The sequence below is a fragment of the Apodemus sylvaticus genome, chromosome 11 (genome assembly GCF_947179515.1).
Source record: "Apodemus sylvaticus chromosome 11, mApoSyl1.1, whole genome shotgun sequence".
Lineage (NCBI taxonomy): Eukaryota > Metazoa > Chordata > Mammalia > Rodentia > Muridae > Apodemus > Apodemus sylvaticus.
Window position 1 is genome coordinate 79,094,764 of NC_067482.1, and position 18,492 is coordinate 79,113,255.

Here is an 18,492-nt window from a genome sequence, read left to right on the forward strand (position 1 = left end):
TGTCAGGAATTCTGTCCCCTGGGTCATCTCTCAGCCCTGTTTTGTTTTCTTGATTTTGTTGTTTTGAGACACTATCTCTAGCCCAGGCTAGCTTGAAACTTAGGATATCCCAGCTTTGACTCCCGTGTGCTGTGATTACAGGCGTCACCATCATGTTATGCCTTCCATTATTTTCTTTTTCATTTTTGTTCTTTTGTTTTGTTTTGCTTTTGAGACAGTGTGTCACTTAATACCCTCACGGTCCTGGAATTCACAACGTAGATCCGGTTAGCCTCAGATTCATAGAGATCCGTTCCTTCTGTTTCAACTAATTCCTCAAATTTAAGAGGTTCCTTAGACCTCTCTATCCATGTGAGGTAAAAGGTAGGCCTTTGTTCTTTTTCATTCTAACATGAACAAACAAACTAGGTGCAGCTGAATCTAAGGCCAACGAGGCAAAATCTGGCCAGCCCGGTTTACAACGCCTAGCAACCGTTGCCATGACAATTCAACTCCCTTAAACTCTCTGGCTAGTCAGCCTAGCATTACAAAAGCTAGTAGCTTTAGGTTTAGTAAGCATTTGGGGGTTTTTTGTTTGTTTGTTTGTTTTTTAAAGAAGACATCAGCCAGGAGTGGTGGTGCACACCTTTAATCCCAGCACTCTGGAGGCAGAGGCAGTCAGTCGGATCTCAGAGCTCCGATACCAGACTCCAGAGCCCTCAGCATCCCAGAAGGCGTGGAGCTGTCTCCCAGCCTTCAGGCGTGCTGAATCCCGAAATGCACTGGGGCTTGCGTAGTCAAACAACCGGGTCTAGGGTGGTTATAAATCTGCCTAAATTTCAATGTTGGTTTAAAGCTTGCCTATATAGATTTTGGTAACTAAGAAAAGGACTAAAGGAACTACAACAATTAGTGATAGTTTGAGTAATAGAGAGAGTTTTGCAGTAAATAAAGAGGTCATCAAGAACACAACATTCTCCGGATTCCCACAGGCATATTTTCGGGCAGCCCGGCGCTGGAGGTGTGGGGTCCTTCAGGGCCCTAGTCAGGGCACGTGCGGGAGGAAGTAGCTCTGCGGTTCCGCGCTGCTTTAAAGAATTTCTCAACGTGGAGCTATGGGAGGTCTGGAGAAGAAGAAGGTGAGCGGGAAACAGGGTGGTGGGAGCTCGGACTTGCCGCTTTCCCTGGCCTCTGGAGACCGAGAGGTCGTGAGACGGCGGCCGGAGTGAACCTGCTGCACGCAGGCCCCTGGAGGCCGGGAAGAACTGTGCCGAGCTTTCCGTGGAAAGTTGTGAAGACAGGCTGAGCCGCCAAACCACAGAGTGATCGACGGGACGTAGAATTCATCCTTACGACTTAGGACTTTTTTAGTTGAGCCAGGCCCGGTCCTAGGTACTGGGAATTGAGAAGTAAGCAGTCAGATGTGGCCCCGCTTTCCCGGTGTCAACCTTTCCCGTTGAACAAAATAATCAGATAAAGTGGCTAAGGATTTTTAAGTGCGCTCCAGAGAAAGCTAGGGAGAAGCAGTAAAGTGGAGAGTAATAACAGGCACTAGTGTTGTCTTGGAGGTCCTCTTCTGATGTAGCTTTTTTTTTTTTTTTTTTTTTTTTTTTTTTTTTTTTTTTGATTTGGTTTCTCTTTATAGCCCTGGCTGTCCTGGAACTCTGTAGACCAGGCTGGCCTCGAACTCAGAAACCCCCCTGCCTCTGCCTCCCAGAGTGCTGGGATTACAGGCGTGCGCCACCACCGCCCTGCCGGACGTAGCATTTTAGTGGATATCTGAACTACCAGAACACTTTAGTCTGAGACATGAAAATGTTGGAGGGTGGGGATGGTCCTCAACTTTCCCCCAAAGAGAATTTTCTGCACTCAGATAAAGGGGAGACTTAGATTAGCGTGCAACTGTAGCTTCCAGCCGTAGTTTAAAGAGGCCCAGGCTCCAACAGAAATGCTTCATGGTTTATATGGGGTTAGACGCTGTCGAAGTATTATATTTTAGGGTGGTCTTTTTCTCCTTACAGGATTTATGAAAGCTGAAATTTGCAGGTTTCTGGTTAAACTAGTGTTGTCTTTAGCAGATGGAAGTTGTTATCCCTGTGGTATTGGGAGAAAAGGGGAAAGGGTGAGCATGTTAAAAGCAGAAGTCAGTTTTAGCTCTGTTGTCTCGGATCAGAGACAGTTTTTTCGTCCTATGCAACCTTGTGTTTCGTAAGTAAGCTTCTTAATCATAATTAATACAAAAGGTTGCTGTTTTTCTTTTCTCCTTCAGAAGCGCTTAGCTGAGAGAACTGCAGTGGAAGCAAATGCCCATGGCCAGTAGGTAGGAGAGGCGGGCAGTGCGCAGGGTTTTGGAAAGACACCAGCATAGCTGTGAGACGGAAACAAGCAATGTGTTGTGTAGGTGAGGTTGGAGCCGTATCATTTGAGGCTGGAGAAGACAACTGAAGAAAGTGGCTTGATCTGAGTTACTCTTGGCTTCTGTAAGAGACTGTGGGCACGAAGGGACTTCAGGGGATGGAGATGAAGTAAATGAGATGGCCCAAGTCTAAACTTTGACTTGAAAGTTTCTGATACCAATCTGCTTTGTTGTTTTTAATTACTTTTTTAAATTATTTATTTCTTTTTATGTATATGTGTGCTCTATCTGCATGCACACCTGCATGCCAGAAGAGAGCATCCAATCTTATTATAGGTATTTGTGAGCCACCATGTGGTTGCTGGGAATTGAATCCAGGACCTCTGGAAGAGCAGTCAGTTCTCTTAACCACTGAGCCATCTCCCCAACCCCTTTAATTACTTTTTTGAGACCATAATTACATTATTCCCCCTTTCCCACCAAACCTCTTCATATATCCTCACTTGCTCGCTTTCAAATTCATGGCCTCTTTTTAATATGTCTTTTATATACATATAAGTATATATGTATATATATGTCTCTAAATACATAGCTGAGTCTATATACTAGTGTTTGTGTGTTTGTGTGAGTGAGTGTGACAGAGAGGGAATCCTATTTCTCCCACTCTCAGCATTCCTTAGTTGCCTGCAGTTCTTTGTATAGGGTTCACATCTCTTGGTCTTTCTTCCATCCACATTAGCAAGTCTGTTGTCCTTGTCCAGCATATGTTTAAGCAGCCATGTAGGTGAGACTTTATGGGTATCGTTTCTGACATTCCTAGGAGACACAAATCTCAGCAAACTTCCTCATCCTCTGACTCTTAAATGTTTTCAGTTCCTTCTTCCACGGTGATCCCTGAGCCTTAGGTGTAGGCCTTATTTTGTAGATTAGGCTCCACAACTCTGCATTTTGATTGGTTGTGGTTTTCTGAAATGGTGTCTACTGCAAAGACGTTTCTTTGATGAGAGGTGAGGACTACACTTCTCTGTGGGTATAAGGACAAATACTTAAAATGTAGTCAGGGATTATGCTGATTTGTGAGGCAGTGGTTGTAGGTTCTCCTTCAGGACTGGGTGGCAGGGTAGTTGGCTAGGCATGGTTTTCCTATGTTGAGAGGGTCTTAAGTCCAAGTAGAAAACTGTCGGCTACTGCTCTGGTGTTCACACCTCTCCTGCCCCCTTCACTTTCTTGTGCCGTCCAGACTGCTGCTGTGGTTGTAGACATCACAGCTGGGTAGGATCGTAGTTGCTTCCTTCCCAGTACCATGAAAGCTGGGCCTCAGGGAGAAGGCCTGCAGGTCAGGTTCCTCAATGGCCTCTGATTCTTGCATTTGAAGTGCATGATGTTCTCAGTAGTAGGGATTAGTCCCTCCTCTGGGGAGTAACCAAGGGCAACAGCAGTAGCTCGGACTGCGGTTAGTGGTGAGATGGCTCACTGTAGACCACAGGCTGGCCTGGAGCTCATGGTCCTCCTCTTTCTACTTCCTGAGTATTGGAATTATAGGTGTTTACCACCATGCCTCGCTCAGTGAGAAATACTTTTCTTTTTCACATTTACTTAATGTGCATTCTCTCTCTCTCTCTCTCTCTCTCTCTCTCTCTCTCTCTCTCTCTCTCTCTCTCTCTCTCTCTCTCATGTCCCCACCAAGAACCACAGTGTACATGTGGAGGTCAGAGGACAGTTTGCAGGAGTTGGTTCTCTCCTTCCACTCTATGTGTTTTGGGATCAAACGAAGTTCATCCTTGAATGCCGTAAGGCTTATTAGCATGGGCCTGTTCCCAGTAGACAGTGGATGACTACAGGAAAGACTGACTAGTGTTTTATGGCTGTGGGGTGGGGGAACTACATAGGTAGTTCAGGGACCTGGGTATAGAGGCTCCTGCTATCACTACAGAGGAAGCTCTTGTCTGGGAGGATATGGGTGGCTATTGTTTCAGGCTCTTTGGAACAGGATGCTATTTTTCTCTCTAACAATGATATAAATGAGAAGCACCGTCTTAACACCATAGACATCCAGATGATTGAACAAGATAACTTGCTTCTTGGAGGCAGGTTAGAAACCAGGCTGGTTGTCTTTCTCACCCTTATAGCATCTGTCTAGCTTAAAGCTTTGAACATCATTAGTGTCTGGTGAATGAAGAGGGCAGGGAGGGAAAGGCTTAGGGCAAACATTTTCTTTTCTTTCTTTTTTTTTTTTTTAAAGATTTATTTATTGTATGTAAGTACACTGTAGCTGTCTTCAGACACCCCAGAAGAGGGCGTCAGATCTCATTACGGATGGTTGTGAGCCACCTTGTGATTGCTGGAATTTAAACTCATGTCCTGGAAGAGCAGTCAGTGCCTCCAACCCCAGCTTTTGAGCTGTGTGGCTTGAGTGGGCTGTAGACTGAGCTTGTTCCTTTGCTGTGAGATGGGTAGTGGGATGGCACCTATCCCACAGGCTTGTGGGGATCCATTGTGGAATCACTGCTAGACTGGGTGTAGAGCTGTGCTAAGTACTTCAGGACTGCAGCATGGCGTGGTTGCCCTTCTCTGTGCTGGCAGCGACAAGGACAGAACCAAGCTCCTTTGGTTAGGTTATCTCACTCCCTACAGCAATCTCCATCCCGGAAATATCTCTGCCACCTGCCCAGAACCTTAGCTGTCTCTAGAATTCACTTTTCCCACAGTTGAATGTCACTCACTGCAGTCGTCACTAATGGAGAATTGTTTCTTCTTCCCTAAGTATGAACGAGGCTCTGCAACCAATTATATCACCCGAAATAAGGCCCGGAAGAAGCTGCAGCTGAGCCTGCCTGATTTCAGGTGAGGTGGGAGAGGTACAGAATAGGGGGCCCTGGGAGCCTGGGTCGTGAAATGAATGCACAGCGAAAGCTCAGCCGCCTCCCAGCCTCACTGAGCTGTGTGGGCTCTGTAATGTTCTTCCTCTTCCTCAGCGCTTTGCTAGTGAGCTGAGCTTTGCCTTCTGTGGTCTGAGGAGAGGCCAGAGAACGAGCTCTTCGGGTGGGCTTTTACTGACTACCCTTTGACAGAAGCCCTGAGTCCTACGGCTAGGGACGCTTGCCTTGTAGAGTCAAATTTAAATGTTTGTGCACTCATTGGGTCCTTCTGTCAGGCTAATCCTGACCTGCAACCTCCCCTCTCTGTGTGTGTGTGTGTGTGTGTGTGTGTGTGTGTGTGTGTGTGTGCGCTGTTTACAGATTTTTGTTGTTTTGAAGAGAATTTCTTGTTTGCTTGGTTCTTTTGTTTGTTTTTTTTTGCAGGGTAGACATTGAATCAAAGCCCTCACATAATGCTGGTCAAACACTCTGCCACTGAGCTATATTCCCAAGCCTGTTTTTTCTGTCTGTCTGTTTGTTTTGAAAAGCAAGCTCCCATAGTCTAGACTGGCCTTAAACTTAGCTTCTCCTGCCTCAGCTCCTGAGTGCCAGGAGAGCAAGTGTGCACCCCTGTGCCTGGCTGCCCCTCTTCTTCAGTGCTTTTATATGTCTGGAATGTTGACTTCTCAGTATGCTCTTCACTCATTGCCTTGTCGATGTCTTGTCTGCTTGCACGGTGTGTTTAGGGACTTGTGATCATCAGACAAACCCACTTGGAAGATCTCGAAGCACAGAATCCCATGTTTTTTGGTTACGCTTGATTTTGAGGCCCAGCCTGGCTTTGCTCCTTTGATGGTCTAATAGATGCTTATCTTCCAGGCGGCTGTGCATCCTGAAAGGTATTTATCCTCATGAACCCAAGCATAAGAAGAAAGTTAACAAGGGTTCCACAGCAGCCCGAACGTTTTACCTTATCAAAGACATTAAGTTCCTCCTCCATGAACCCATCGTCAACAAATTCCGAGAATACAAGGTGAGGCCTGGGTTCTGGGTGTTTGCAGCGTTGTGAGTCACTGACCCCCAAGGTTGCTGGTCCACACTGAGGGTCAGTCCTATAGGGGGGAGGAGGTCATTCCACCTTAGAACGATGTCTCCCGGGTTCAGTAAGACTGCCTGTCTAAAAATCCTTTGCACAGGACCTATGTATCATTTTTAGCCAACTCTGCCCCCTTCAAAAAAAGATTATTACTATGATTTTTTTGCCCACAAGGCAAGAATGGCGCCATTACAGGGGCTTTTGGCGCTTTCTCCGCTCCTCAGCTCCCTTAGTCTAGCTCTTTGTCAGCTTGCTTCCAGGGCGCCTGGGCTTCTGTTCCATACATAAGCATACGTGCTCAAATGCCACATATATGCTCATATGTGCTCATGTATGCTCAAATGCCACAGGGATCAGAAACCTATCTCCACCATGTGTAGAGAGCGGAAAGGAGACTAATTTAATTAAACTGCTGTGCCTGGCTCCCCTGACTGGAAATGGGGCTCTCCGAGGAGTGGAGCCACCTGGTGGCCAGCAGGCGTCTGGGCAGCCCCCGTGGCTGTCTTGTGCAGCTACATCAGACAGTGCTAGAAACGGGCAAGCAGTGGGGATGTATCCAAGTCCTGCTGTTTATAAGCCTGCATACCGTTCAGGCTTCTGAGGAGCTTTGCAGCTCATTTGAACAGTTCTTGGGAGGAAAACATCTGTTGGTTTGGAAGATGTGGCCTTATAGTGTTTATCTCAGTTTTTTGTTGTTGTTCTTGTTGTTGTTTAACAACTAGTTTTGGGGTGATGCCCATAGGAGTTTGCAGTAAAAGCTAGTTCCTCTAGCCAGATCTGCCTCAATGCAAAACAGCTGATACGCTTTCTCATCCCAGGTAAACGTGGTGCTGTCCACACATCCGCGCATCAAGCGCGGGGCCTGGGCCGCCTCTGGTCATCCTCTCGGGTCTAGAGCCCCATGGAATGGGCTGAGGGCTGTTGGCACAGGCAAACAGCTATGGCCACTTTCAGAAGGCCTTGAGGAGACCCCGCGCCATGTTCACTCTCCACGGAGGAGATGCTCAGGCCTGGCTGCAGACTCATTGGTCCCTTCTTCCAGGTGTTTGTTCGGAAGCTCCGCAAGGCCTATGGGAAGAGCGAATGGAATGCCGTGGAGCGCCTGAAGGACAACAAACCCTTCTACAGACTGGACCACATTGTCAAGGAGCGGTGAGTCCTGCTCCTCAGAATGCTGCCGCTGCTTCTGAATGCTGTCCTAGTGCTGGGGAGGAAATGGGTGCAAGACCGACACTTGACTGACAGTGCATGTCCTCTTAGAGGAGTTAGACCAAAAGCTAAGCTAGCAAATCAAAGTCCTGATTGTAAGTAGCATTGTGTGCAGTAAGGGTCATAAGGCAGCAAGGAGAGGACTTAGGTGTATGGTATGGTTATATTATTGCATACCCAGAGAGATATCTGGAAATGACCTGTTTGGGGCAGCCAGGAATACACTTCATGAGCAAAGACAGCAGCACCTTCAACGGCCCCATGGTGGAAGAGCCAGAGCCACGAGTTTCCACACTACAGACATAGAAAGCATAAGAGAGGTCCGGTCGTAACTGTTTCTTGCTTAACCTTCCAAAGACCCCTCCCTGTCATTAGCTTATCAGTGGCTTTGATGTTCTCCCATTCACAGTGTCCTCTCATTCACAGAAGGTAACACATGGTTGAGGTTCCTGTGCTATATCTTGAGGTCATGAGAGTCACTGCAACTTTTTAGTTCATCAGTGGCTACAGCATTGTTTGCAGGTGCATGGCCAGCTGTGGGAAAGTTGTTGCTATCGCCATGTCAGGCAGTAGCTATGGCAGTGCCTAGCTTGGTGTCAGGGCCTCTGGCTAGAGGGCCTTGGAACCAACAGAATGGGCATGAGTACCACCCTGCAGGTACCCCACATTCATCGATGCTTTGCGGGACCTCGATGATGCCCTGTCGATGTGCTTCCTCTTTTCCACCTTCCCCCGGACGGGCAAGTGTCATGTGCAGACCATTCAGCTGTGCCGCCGGCTCACTGTGGAGTTCCTGCACTACGTCATCGCTGCCCGAGCCCTGCGCAAGGTGAGCTGAGGCTCTCTGGGGAGCCCTGGTCCTCCTCTGTCACTCCTTGGTTTTCATGCTGTTCTCCCTCCCTCCCAGGTCTTCCTGTCCATTAAAGGCATTTATTATCAGGCTGAGGTGCTGGGCCAGCCCATCGTTTGGATTGCACCCTATGCTTTCTCCCATGATGTAAGTGTGCCTGCTGGGGGGCCTTGTGCTGTTTCCTGGAAAGGTGTTGGTAGGGTGCTGTCTCGGGGTCCAGCACTTGCTACTCTGATTATTGGCTGTTGTGCGTGATGGGGCTGAGGGGCAGAGTAAGGCATGTGCTCTACAGCCCAGTCGGTCAGGAACCCTGATCAGTCACCTCTCAGTGTGCAATGAGCAAGGCCCATAGGCCAAGCCTAACTGAGCTTGTCCCGCTGCAGCACCTCTGCTGGAGCAGTGTTTCTAACCTTCCTGACCTGCGACTCTAGTACTGTTCCTCATGTGGTGGTAACCCCCGACTGCAAAATTATCTTTGTTTCTACTTCATAACTGTAAATTTTTTGTTATAAGTCATAATGTAAATATCTGATAATAAGATGGTCTGAGGTGGCCCACACATTGAGAACCGCTGTGCTAGGTGGCCTTGGACATGTTCCTTCACCCTTCTGCCTCAGTTACTGTGCTGCCATCTTCTCAGCCTTGCCTGAGGACTTCACAGAAAACAAGCCTTGAATGGACCTCGTTCTGAATGGGGCGGCCTTTGTGGTTGAATGGCAGTTCGGGCAGCTCTGGAGGTCAGGGACGCCCAGGACTTTGTACAGCTACTACCTGGATCAAACAGCAGAGCCCAGCCCTCCTCTCACACCCACTCTGTCACAGCATTCCACAGCAGAAGCGCTCACTCCTGCCTCCTCTGCCCCATCCTCCCCACAGCGTGACTCGGGGAAGGGAGCACTGGAGAGGCACTTGGCACATGGCATTGCCTCTTACTAGCTTCTCTTCAAGTCCTTGGGGCTCTTCCCAGGGCCGGGCTAAGAGGAGTCTGGTTTTGCTTTCTATGGAAGCCTTATTAGCTCCCAGTCCCCATGCCTGAGGATTGGTTCTAGCTCGGCTTGGCCCCTGAATTGTCTGTCTGGCAGGTACTTGGCTTCCTTTTCTGCTTGTTCATTTAGCAGGAACTGGTACCTTGCATGGATAACAGTTGTTGCAGAGTAAACTGGGCTTCTGAGCTTCTCGGGTTCAGGGGATAGCTGAAGTTGGAACCGGCCCTGTCTCTGGTTCACTGTAGTGGGACTTCTGTCTGGATAAGGTGTGGCCTTGGAGCTCAGCAGTCCCTCTTGCAGTTTTCCCAGAGACAGGCTTGAGGAGTGAGGATACACGGCCCTTCTTCCCCTCTCCATTTTTCTGCTCCTCCTCCTTCCTGCCTAACTTCTTTGGCCCTTTCTGTCTTTCCTTCTCTCTGATGTTGAACCCCCATTATGCTCAGACTGGTCTTTGTGTGTCCTTGGAGTGGTGAATAGGGCCCTGTGAGGACCAGCCTCCACACAGCTGGCCCTGGGGGAAGGGCATGGGCTGCCCATACCTCCTTCCTCCCAGCTTGCTGTCAACTGCTTCCTCTCAGCAAAGGGTGGCTGTAGCGAGGACCCTCATGCCTTTCCTCTGGGTAGCCGGTGCTGGGCAGTGGGACTTGGGTGGGTGCCTCCCAGTGGTTGGCAAGGCTTGGTGGGACTCTGGATAGGCTGCTTTGACTTTAGAGGGTGGGATTATTCCAGAATTGAGACACTTTAGTTTTAGATGAGCTGTGCACCTCTCTGCCTGCTGTGTGACAGTTGGGGAGGGTGATTTACCTCTGCTTCAGCCTAGTCTTAGGCTGGATTAGAGATGGAAATGCTAAATTGTGAGCTTCATCCCAGACTCTCCAGGGTATGGAGGGGTTGGGTCCTGCTCACCTGCTACAACTAGCCCCACCTGGCTTTCTGAGGCACCTTAGTCAGTAGATGCCTAGCATCTCTTCTGGGCTGTGGGCTATGGGCCACACACTCAGGCCTTGCTGGGCTCGGGAAGGTTGCTTTCCCAGTGCTCAGAGCAGCCCTGAAGCAGATCTTGAACACCTTCTGGAATGGGTGGAGAAGGCATGTGTCCTATGTCCCACTGATAAGTGACAGAGTGGGAGGGCCAGGAAGAGGTAGGGCAGGGACCTGGCACTGGCCTCCATGTACCCACAACCTTTGTGGCCTCTGTCCAGAGCCTCACTTGTACTTAAGGTCTTTGTGGGTTCGTAGCATAACACCTACCACCCCCCCCACCCCACCCCCATGCTAACACTGCTGATATTCCTGTCTCATACCTCCAGCATCCAACAGATGTGGACTACAGGGTCATGGCTACCTTCACTGAGTTCTATACCACGCTCCTGGGCTTTGTCAACTTCCGCCTCTACCAGTCACTCAACCTTCACTACCCACCCAAGGTAGAGTCCTAGCGTCTTCTCACCTAGCTTGCATGTAGTCCTTCTATCCTCACACTGAGGCAAGGGCTATAGGTGTCCTCTTCCCTCTTCTCAGCTTGAAGGTCTAGCCCAAGCAGAAACAAAGGTCAGCGAGGACACATATGCATTGGACTCTGAGAGCTCTATGGAGGTAAGAGGGACTTCAGGAGGTATTGGCCTTACGTCATTCGGATGGTCTTTGAACCGTGGATAGTTAGCTATTCTGCTAGGTGGGTGGGCTTAGGACTTACCCTTAGAACCCAGACCCAAACGTGCCCTGAAGCTGGTTTTGTTCCATACCCCACCCCACACCCTGATGAGGTTCCCTGCCTGCAAGCAAGCCACCTTGCAGTTCTACTCTCTACCTACAGAAACTGGCTGCCCTCAGTGCCAGCCTGGCCCGAGTGGTGGTGCCTGCTATAGAGGAGGCCGAGGCTGATGAGTTTCCTACAGATGGGGTGAGTGAGTATTGTGCTGCCTTCCTTCCTGCCAGGAGTGCACAGGGTGGGACAGGATGAGGGATTGGGGACCAGAAGGAAGCTCTAGTCTCTCCTCTGGTGGAGCTGGATGGCCTAATGGTGTGAAGCTTGGCCCCTTCTCTGCAGGAGGTGACAGCACAGGAGGAAGATCGAAGGAAAGAGATGGAGGCACAGGAAAAGCACAAGAAACTCTTTGAAGGCCTGAAGTTCTTCCTGAATCGAGAAGTGCCCCGTGAAGCATTGGCCTTCATCATCAGGTGGGGAGGCTTTAGCCAGCCCATAGCTCTGGCTGTACAATGTTCCAGGCTCCATCCTAGCCTGGAGGCCTGTTGGTAACATCATGAGCTTGTCTCCACTTCTCACAGCAATTATGTACAGAGGGCTTGACCTCATGCAGACACCTTCGGAGCACTCGGCTGAAGGGAGAGCTGCTGTTCTGTTACTAGCCAAGGCCTTTATCGAACCAGGAGTGTAGGTGTTACCCCAGACAAGTCTCTGGGCAGGCATAGGTACCTCCTAGAAGAGTGGGTTTGTAGGTAGTAAATCCAGAGAAACCAGCTTCCAGGGCAGGCAATCTAGTGCCTAAAAGGCTTATAGTTTCCCCTGTTCCTGTAGGAGTTTTGGTGGGGATGTATCCTGGGACAAGTCTTTGTGCATCGGAGCCACCTATGATGTCACAGATTCTTGCATCACCCACCAGATTGTTGACCGGCCGGGGCAGCAAACCCCCATCATTGGCAGGTAGATTGCCCTGGAGGGGAGGATGTATGTCCTAGGCCTTGGTGACACAGCGTTACCTTTGTGACCTTTCTTTGCTGGCTACTCCATACCAGGTACTATGTGCAGCCCCAGTGGGTGTTTGACTGTGTGAATGCCCGGCTCCTCCTCCCTGTGGCAGAGTACCTCCCTGGGGAGCAGCTGCCACCACATCTTTCGCCCTTCGTATCTGAGAAGGAAGGAGATTACATCCCCCCTGAGAAGCTGAAGCTACTGGCTCTGCAGCGGGGAGAAGATCCAGGTGAGCCGCGCAGGGTGCGCAGTTGTATGGACAGGATCCTCTGGGTGGTCCTGGCCCCTGTGCCCAAGCTGGCCACTTCCCTTGCCTACAGAGTTGGCAGACCCCCCGACAGCTGGAGCTGAAAGCTTTCAGCCCTGTAGGCATTTGCAATGTTAGTCTGGTGTCACATTTGGAGTCAGCTGAAGGGATCATTAGCTGGGCAGCATACCCTAGGGTTGTCAGTTTTTGCCCAGGTATCCAGAGTGTTCAAGAGAGGTCCTTAGAGTTTTCACTGAAGGCAGCTCAGCGGGGCTGTAGGAGCTGTTGGGGACCATTGGTGGGGCACCCTTGAGCTGCATTTGGAGTGCATAGAAGCAACTTTCCTAGCAAGTTGGTGCTAGGGAAGAGCAAACATATAGGCCTTTAGAAGTTACCTGATCTCTGCAGGAAACTTGGAAGAGGAGGATGAGGATGATGAAGATGATGACAACGAAGGTGATGGTGATGCTGCAGCAGAAAATGAGGAGGAAGATGGGGAAGCTGAGTCGGAGGAGGAGGAGGAGGCGCACCTGTCGGCTTTGGAGCAGCAAAGGCTGGAAGGAAAGGTAGGGAGCACTAGGCAGAGCCATCCCTGGGAAGCAGCCTGTCAGCCCAGAAGGCCCAGTTCACATGCAGATGCATTGTTCCCAGAAGCCCCAGGTTATGGCCGGCACTGTGAAGCTGGAAGACAAACAGCGACTGGCCCAGGAGGAAGAAAGTGAGGCCAAGCGCCTGGCCATCATGATGATGAAGAAGCGAGAAAAGTACCTTTATCAAAAGATCATGTTTGGCAAACGGCGCAAAGTCCGAGAGGTAGGTTCCTGCCCTGGCATGAGGCCTTCACGCAGCTGCACAGGATAGCGCTGGCCTGCCGGCTGCCTTCCAGACAGACTCTGGCCCGTGTGATCCGGGCCTCTCCCTTTAGACTTTTTGTTGATTTGGTTTTATGTAACTGGGAATAAAAACTAAGGCCTCACCCTAGACACTCCCCACCACTAAGCAGCATAGCTCTTGAGGATGGCGCTATCCCAGAGATTCAGGAAGAACTAAAGAAAAAGGAAACACCAAACAAAACAAAGCAGTTGTGCACTGAGGCCTCCAGAGGTGGCTGGCAGTCTTGCCTCTTCTCTGTTCTTTCTCTGACACTGTAGTGTGACCCCCAAAGCAGACCCTGCCAACCTCTAGTTGGTTCTTAGGAGCATTACTTGTAGCCCAGGAAAAAGTCTTCTTGTCCCTGTCTTGCCTCTTCCAGTAAAGGCTTGAATGGAATTTGTCTTTCCCTCAGAGAAGCTGATAGAAGAGTAGGCCTAGATTTTCCAAGCTGGAAATCTGTGGACCATGAAATAATGAGCTATATTGGCAATGGTAGGAGTGCTGTCCTTTCACCGTAAGGTTCAAGTTGAGATCTTTGGTAGCTTTTCTAGACTAGTTCTGCTGGTAAGTCAGCCCCAGTAAGGGAAGAGACCCCTCTCTGCTTGCCTGCTTCCTTCCTCACCCCAGCCTGAGTTCCTCTTTCCTTCTCACAGGCCAACAAGCTCGCAGAGAAGAGGAAAGCCCATGATGATGCTGTGAGGTCTGAGAGAAAGGCCAAGAGGACAAGGCCCGTGTGAGCTCCAGTCATCCGTCACTGAGATTTGGACTTGGCAGAAGCAAGCTAGTGAAAGAAACATCCACATCAGCCAGCACTCTTGTACTTTTGGTGGTGTGTGGCCAGCTCCAGCCTCCTGTGTGGTTCATGCCAGTGCCTGGGCAAAGAGGCCTCTACCCAATGCAGTTCTTAATCCAGGAGTCCGTCTGACATTATTTTCTTTGGATTTCCACAGCCTCCAACATAGCTGTGCCCATCCTGTGCTCAGGATGCTATTGTGGAGGAAGGGTGATGAGCTTTTGTTATTAAATGGTTGGATCTTTGCAGCCAATTGGCTTCTGAACACAAGAAGGGGTTGGAGAGGTGTCACCTGGACAGATCCAGATGGCTCGAGCACACTAGAACTCTTGAGTTCAGGGACAGTAGAAAGGTCACAAAACATTCTGGGCTTGGGTTCCATTCACACTTGCCCTGGCCTGGTTCCTATTTTGGCTCAGGCTCTACTCTGAACCTCCTTCCTCAAGTTAGGGTTTAAAGTTGTGGAATCTTCCTGCAAGCAGTATGCTAAGGGCTCACTTGTCCAGACCAGTCATGGTCTATAAATAACTGGCCTCCTTCACTCCCCGCTGGGGTTCACCAGACAGTGATAGAAGGTATCTTGTTAAGGGTTCCTTTGCTGTGATGAAGCCCCAAAACCAAAAAGTAAGATGGGGAGAGAAGTATTTATGGCTTACACTTCCATATTGCTGTCTATTACTCAAGGAACAGGACAAGACTCAAACGGGCTAGGAGCCTGGGGGCAGGTGTGCCACGGACTGACCCAGCTGAGGGAGTTACGACCGAGGGGAAACCAGGGCTTTGGTATTCAGGAAGGCATAGGTGCGGTGAGGTAATGACAGACAGACATACCAAAGAGTGGTTTGAATCTGCTGCGGCTTTACTTTTTAGTCAGGCATATTTATAGTATATTGAGGAACAGATTGAGGTTGGCACACCTCCAGAAACACTCAAACAATTGCTAAAGAAGATACATTTCCATCTTAAATTAGAACAGCAATGCCCACATGAACTTACTCTGTGAACCATGATCAAAAGCAAACTATGATCATGAACCTCAGACATAATGGTGTTCGAGTCTAACTTGTGGTTTAATAATCAATTGGAGAACCTGGGCCTTCAGACCAATTTGTATGCCATAAACCTGCCATCAAAAGTCAAAATGCTTTAAGAATGAACACATTCTTTACAAGAGCCCTCTATACTGCCCTGGACAGCAAACACCAATGTGGTCTGGCTCAAGCTAATCTATGTTTATAATCTAAAGAATATTATAGGACCTACCCTTCAATGCTTTTATCCATCTATTACCTTCTTATAAGTACCTGTACAACGCAATAGTTCATCAGTAGTCCTATACTTTTTCATACTTTATTCTTCCTGCTACAAACTATTCATAACATTCCCTAATGTCTCTGTTCTTTGTGCATTACCTTTGCTAAGGCTAGTGATAAAGACAGACCCTAAAAAAAAAAAAAAAAGACCCTGTTGAAAAACATTCCAAGACTTTCTTTCACTAAGGTTCAACATTGAGTTTAGGACTGGAAGCAGTAGGTATAATCGCCACATCCTCTTTTTCTTTCCACCGGAATACCAAGTTCTCCTTTATCAATTAACCAGCTTGTAGGCTGGGATTGTGTTGTATAAAGAATTAAGAATAGGAAGAAGAGGGCTGGAGAGATGGCTCAGCGGTTAAGAGCACTGACTGTTCTTCCAAAGGTTTTGAGTTCAAATCCCAGCAACCACATGGTGGCTCACAACCATCTGTAATGAGATCTGACGCCCTCTTCTGGTGCATCTGAAGACAGATACAGTGTACTTAATATAATGAATAAATAAATCTTAAAAAGAAAAAAGAATAGGAAGAAGAAAGACCCAGTGCAGAACCCATAACCCAGGAAGCGCAATATCCTTGGAGAACATCAGGCCCTTTCTAAGGCCAGAGGTGGGCACACTGCCAGGGACCTCCAGGGTGCCTAGCCCCAAGGGGCATTTTTCTCCTGTCTGCCTTAATGACAGTACTGTCATGTCACACAGACAACACTGGAGTTGGTGTGTCTCAGGAATGGATGCAGAGCCAGAGACAGGTGCTGCTTACTGGCTTGCTTTACAAGGCTTGCTTAACTAGAACCCAGGACTACCAGCCTAGGGGTGGCACCACCTACCGTGGCCCTCCCCCATTGATCACTACAGCTGGATCTCCTGAAGGCATTTCCTCAATGGAGGCCTCTTCCTCTGATGACTCAAGCTTGTGTCAAGTTGACACACAAAACAAGCCAATACCCCTTGTCAATCTCACACCCAAACATCACTATTAAGCCCCCAACCATTCCTTTTTTTTTTTTTTTTTTTTTTTTTTTTTTTTGGTTTTTTTGGTTTTTTGGATTTGGCTTTTTCGAGACAGGGTTTCTCTGTGTAGCCCTGGCTGTCCTGGAGCACTCTGTAGACCAGGCTGGCCTCGAACTCAGAAATCCGCCTGCCTCTGCCTCCTAGAGTAATGGGATTACAGGCATGCGCCACGACTGCCTGGTTCAACCTTTCCTTTCTTACTCATCTCCAAGACCACATAAGTAACTTTCTAAAAGTCTCATGGTCTTTAGAAACACATTAAAATTTCAGTCCCTTTAAAATAGCCAATCTATTAAAATTCAGACTCAACTGTAGGCTTCTGTATAATACTTCAAGAGGGAAAATCAAGATAGCCAACACCAGATTCTAACTGTCCAGTGTGTGGGATTCGCTCATCATCTGGACCCCTCCGAAGGGCTTGGGCCACTGCTCTACTCCACAGCTGTCTTCACACGAAGCCTGCCTTTCTAGGTCCATCTTGCCTTTTTTCTCTTCTGCTGTTGCTGTCCTTGGTGGCTATCCTAGTGGTAATGGCTTCTCCAAAACTACGCAGTCCCTTGCTGGAGCTGGGCTGCACTTTGACCAGTAGACTCTTGGTGCCACGCCCCAGCTTCTTTGCCCCACCTGTTCCTGGTCCTTCAACTGTCATTGAGGCTGTTCCTTCACCAGAGGCCTCTCCTGACCTCTCAGTGCCAAGCCTCAGCTGCTCTTCATGACCTCTTTATGCCTTCAAAACCAGTATCACCTGGGAGACATCTGCATATAACGAAGTCCTTGGCTGCCTCAGGAACACATCTGTTCTCAGAAAACACTTCCCAGAGGTTTCACCTCAGTGATGCTGATCTCTTTGTTTTGATTTTGAGACAGGGTTTCTCTGTGTAGCCCTGTCTGCCCTAGAACTCTGTAGACCAGGCTGACCCTCAGGCTCAGAGATCTGCCTGCCTCTGCCTCCAAGTGCTGGGTTTAAAGGTGTGCGCCACCACCACCAGGCTCTGATCTAAATCACTGATTCCTTAGCTCCAGTTTACCGGCATCTGCTGTTCAGTAGTGGGAAGGTTTCTCTTCAGTGGTGCTGGTCTCTTGTTAATTGTGGCTGACTTCCAAAGTCCTTCCACAATCCTCCCCAAAACACAGCAATACCCCATTCCTAGTACAAACTTGTCTGAGGATTTCTGTTGCTACAAGGAAACATGAATCACCATGACCAAAAAGCAAACTGAGGAGAAAGGCGTTTGGCTTACACTTCCCTGTCGCTGTCCATTCTTGAAGGATGTCAGGACAGGAACTCAAACAGCTGCATCCTCAGGGCAGAGCTGATGTAAAAGCCATGGTGGATGCTGCTTAGTAGCTTGCTTTACAAGGCTTGCTCAGCCTGCTTTCTTATGGAACCCAGGACTACCAGCCTAGGGATGATACCACCCACCGTGGGCTGGGCCCTCCCTATTGGTCACTGAGAAAATCCCTTAAAGCTGGGTCCCATGGAGGCATTTCCTCAGCTGAGAGGCTCCTTCCTCTGATGATTAGCTTCTGTAGACTCAAAACCTGCTGGTACAGGTGAAAGGTAAGGAGTGAGGCCTCAGGGCAGGTATAGCCTAACTTTCCATCCAAATGAGGCCACTGCTGGTATCGTTGTGACCTTTGTGGGCCTGCCTCCTCACTCCAGGTACCTCTGATGATAGACCTTACCTGGAAGTGTCCATGCATCATGACAGGGCCAGGGCTCTGGTCATTCAGTCCTTCCCAGGACTTCTTTCCCATTGCCCCTCCCCCACCCCACCCCGGCATTGCCCGCCCTGAATCTAAGGACCTGATGGATGGCCTGAAGACCTGTTGCGTATGTGGCATTTGTGCTGCAGCGGCTGCACCTCACCTTAAGGGGAAGGCAAGAGTTTTGGCAGGCTTTGACTTGTGGACCCGAAGGTCCCCCAAACTGGTGGTTTCACTGTATAAGTGGCATGAGTGGGCTCTATCTGATGCCATGTTCTGGCGTGGCACTTGGGAGAGGCAGGGACAAAGGGTTAGGACTTTTGAAGTCATAGCCTATAGCCTAGGAGGTGACTCAGGCCTGCATGGGTGTATGTGTCTCTAGGGCCCACATGGACAAAGAAAGGCAAGCCCATCAGATATGGAAGAATGCCTGGCAGTCAGGCCGATGTGGAATTTTCCCCATTCCAGGGTTGCCTAGAAATGTCGGGGGCAGTGGG

At 49.2% G+C, this 18,492-nt stretch overlaps 1 protein-coding gene across 1 annotated transcript; it reads left to right on the forward strand.

The window, feature by feature from the left end:
* Window positions 1-1,012: 1,012 nt before the first annotated feature.
* On the forward strand, window positions 1,013-14,208 carry Pes1 (pescadillo ribosomal biogenesis factor 1). The gene is made up of 15 exons (XM_052198838.1): window positions 1,013-1,118; window positions 5,100-5,179; window positions 6,073-6,226; window positions 7,332-7,441; window positions 8,156-8,327; window positions 8,406-8,495; window positions 10,645-10,761; window positions 10,856-10,930; window positions 11,151-11,237; window positions 11,385-11,515; window positions 11,874-11,999; window positions 12,092-12,276; window positions 12,703-12,860; window positions 12,946-13,107; window positions 13,821-14,208. Exons 1-15 carry the CDS (start codon window positions 1,095-1,097, stop codon window positions 13,902-13,904), a joined length of 1,755 nt encoding a protein of 584 aa, XP_052054798.1. The 5' UTR covers window positions 1,013-1,094; the 3' UTR covers window positions 13,905-14,208.
* The last annotated feature ends 4,284 nt before the right edge of the window (window positions 14,209-18,492 follow it).

Bases quoted from the DNA above. Each gene is read 5' to 3' on its own strand.
- Pes1 (XM_052198838.1), top strand. From the start codon at position 1,095: ATGGGAGGTCTGGAGAAGAAGAAG. The intron at 10,931-11,150 runs GTAAGAGGGACT...CTCTACCTACAG, and splicing joins ACTCTGAGAGCTCTATGGAG to AAACTGGCTGCCCTCAGTGC. The intron at 12,000-12,091 runs GTAGATTGCCCT...ACTCCATACCAG, and splicing joins CAAACCCCCATCATTGGCAG to GTACTATGTGCAGCCCCAGT.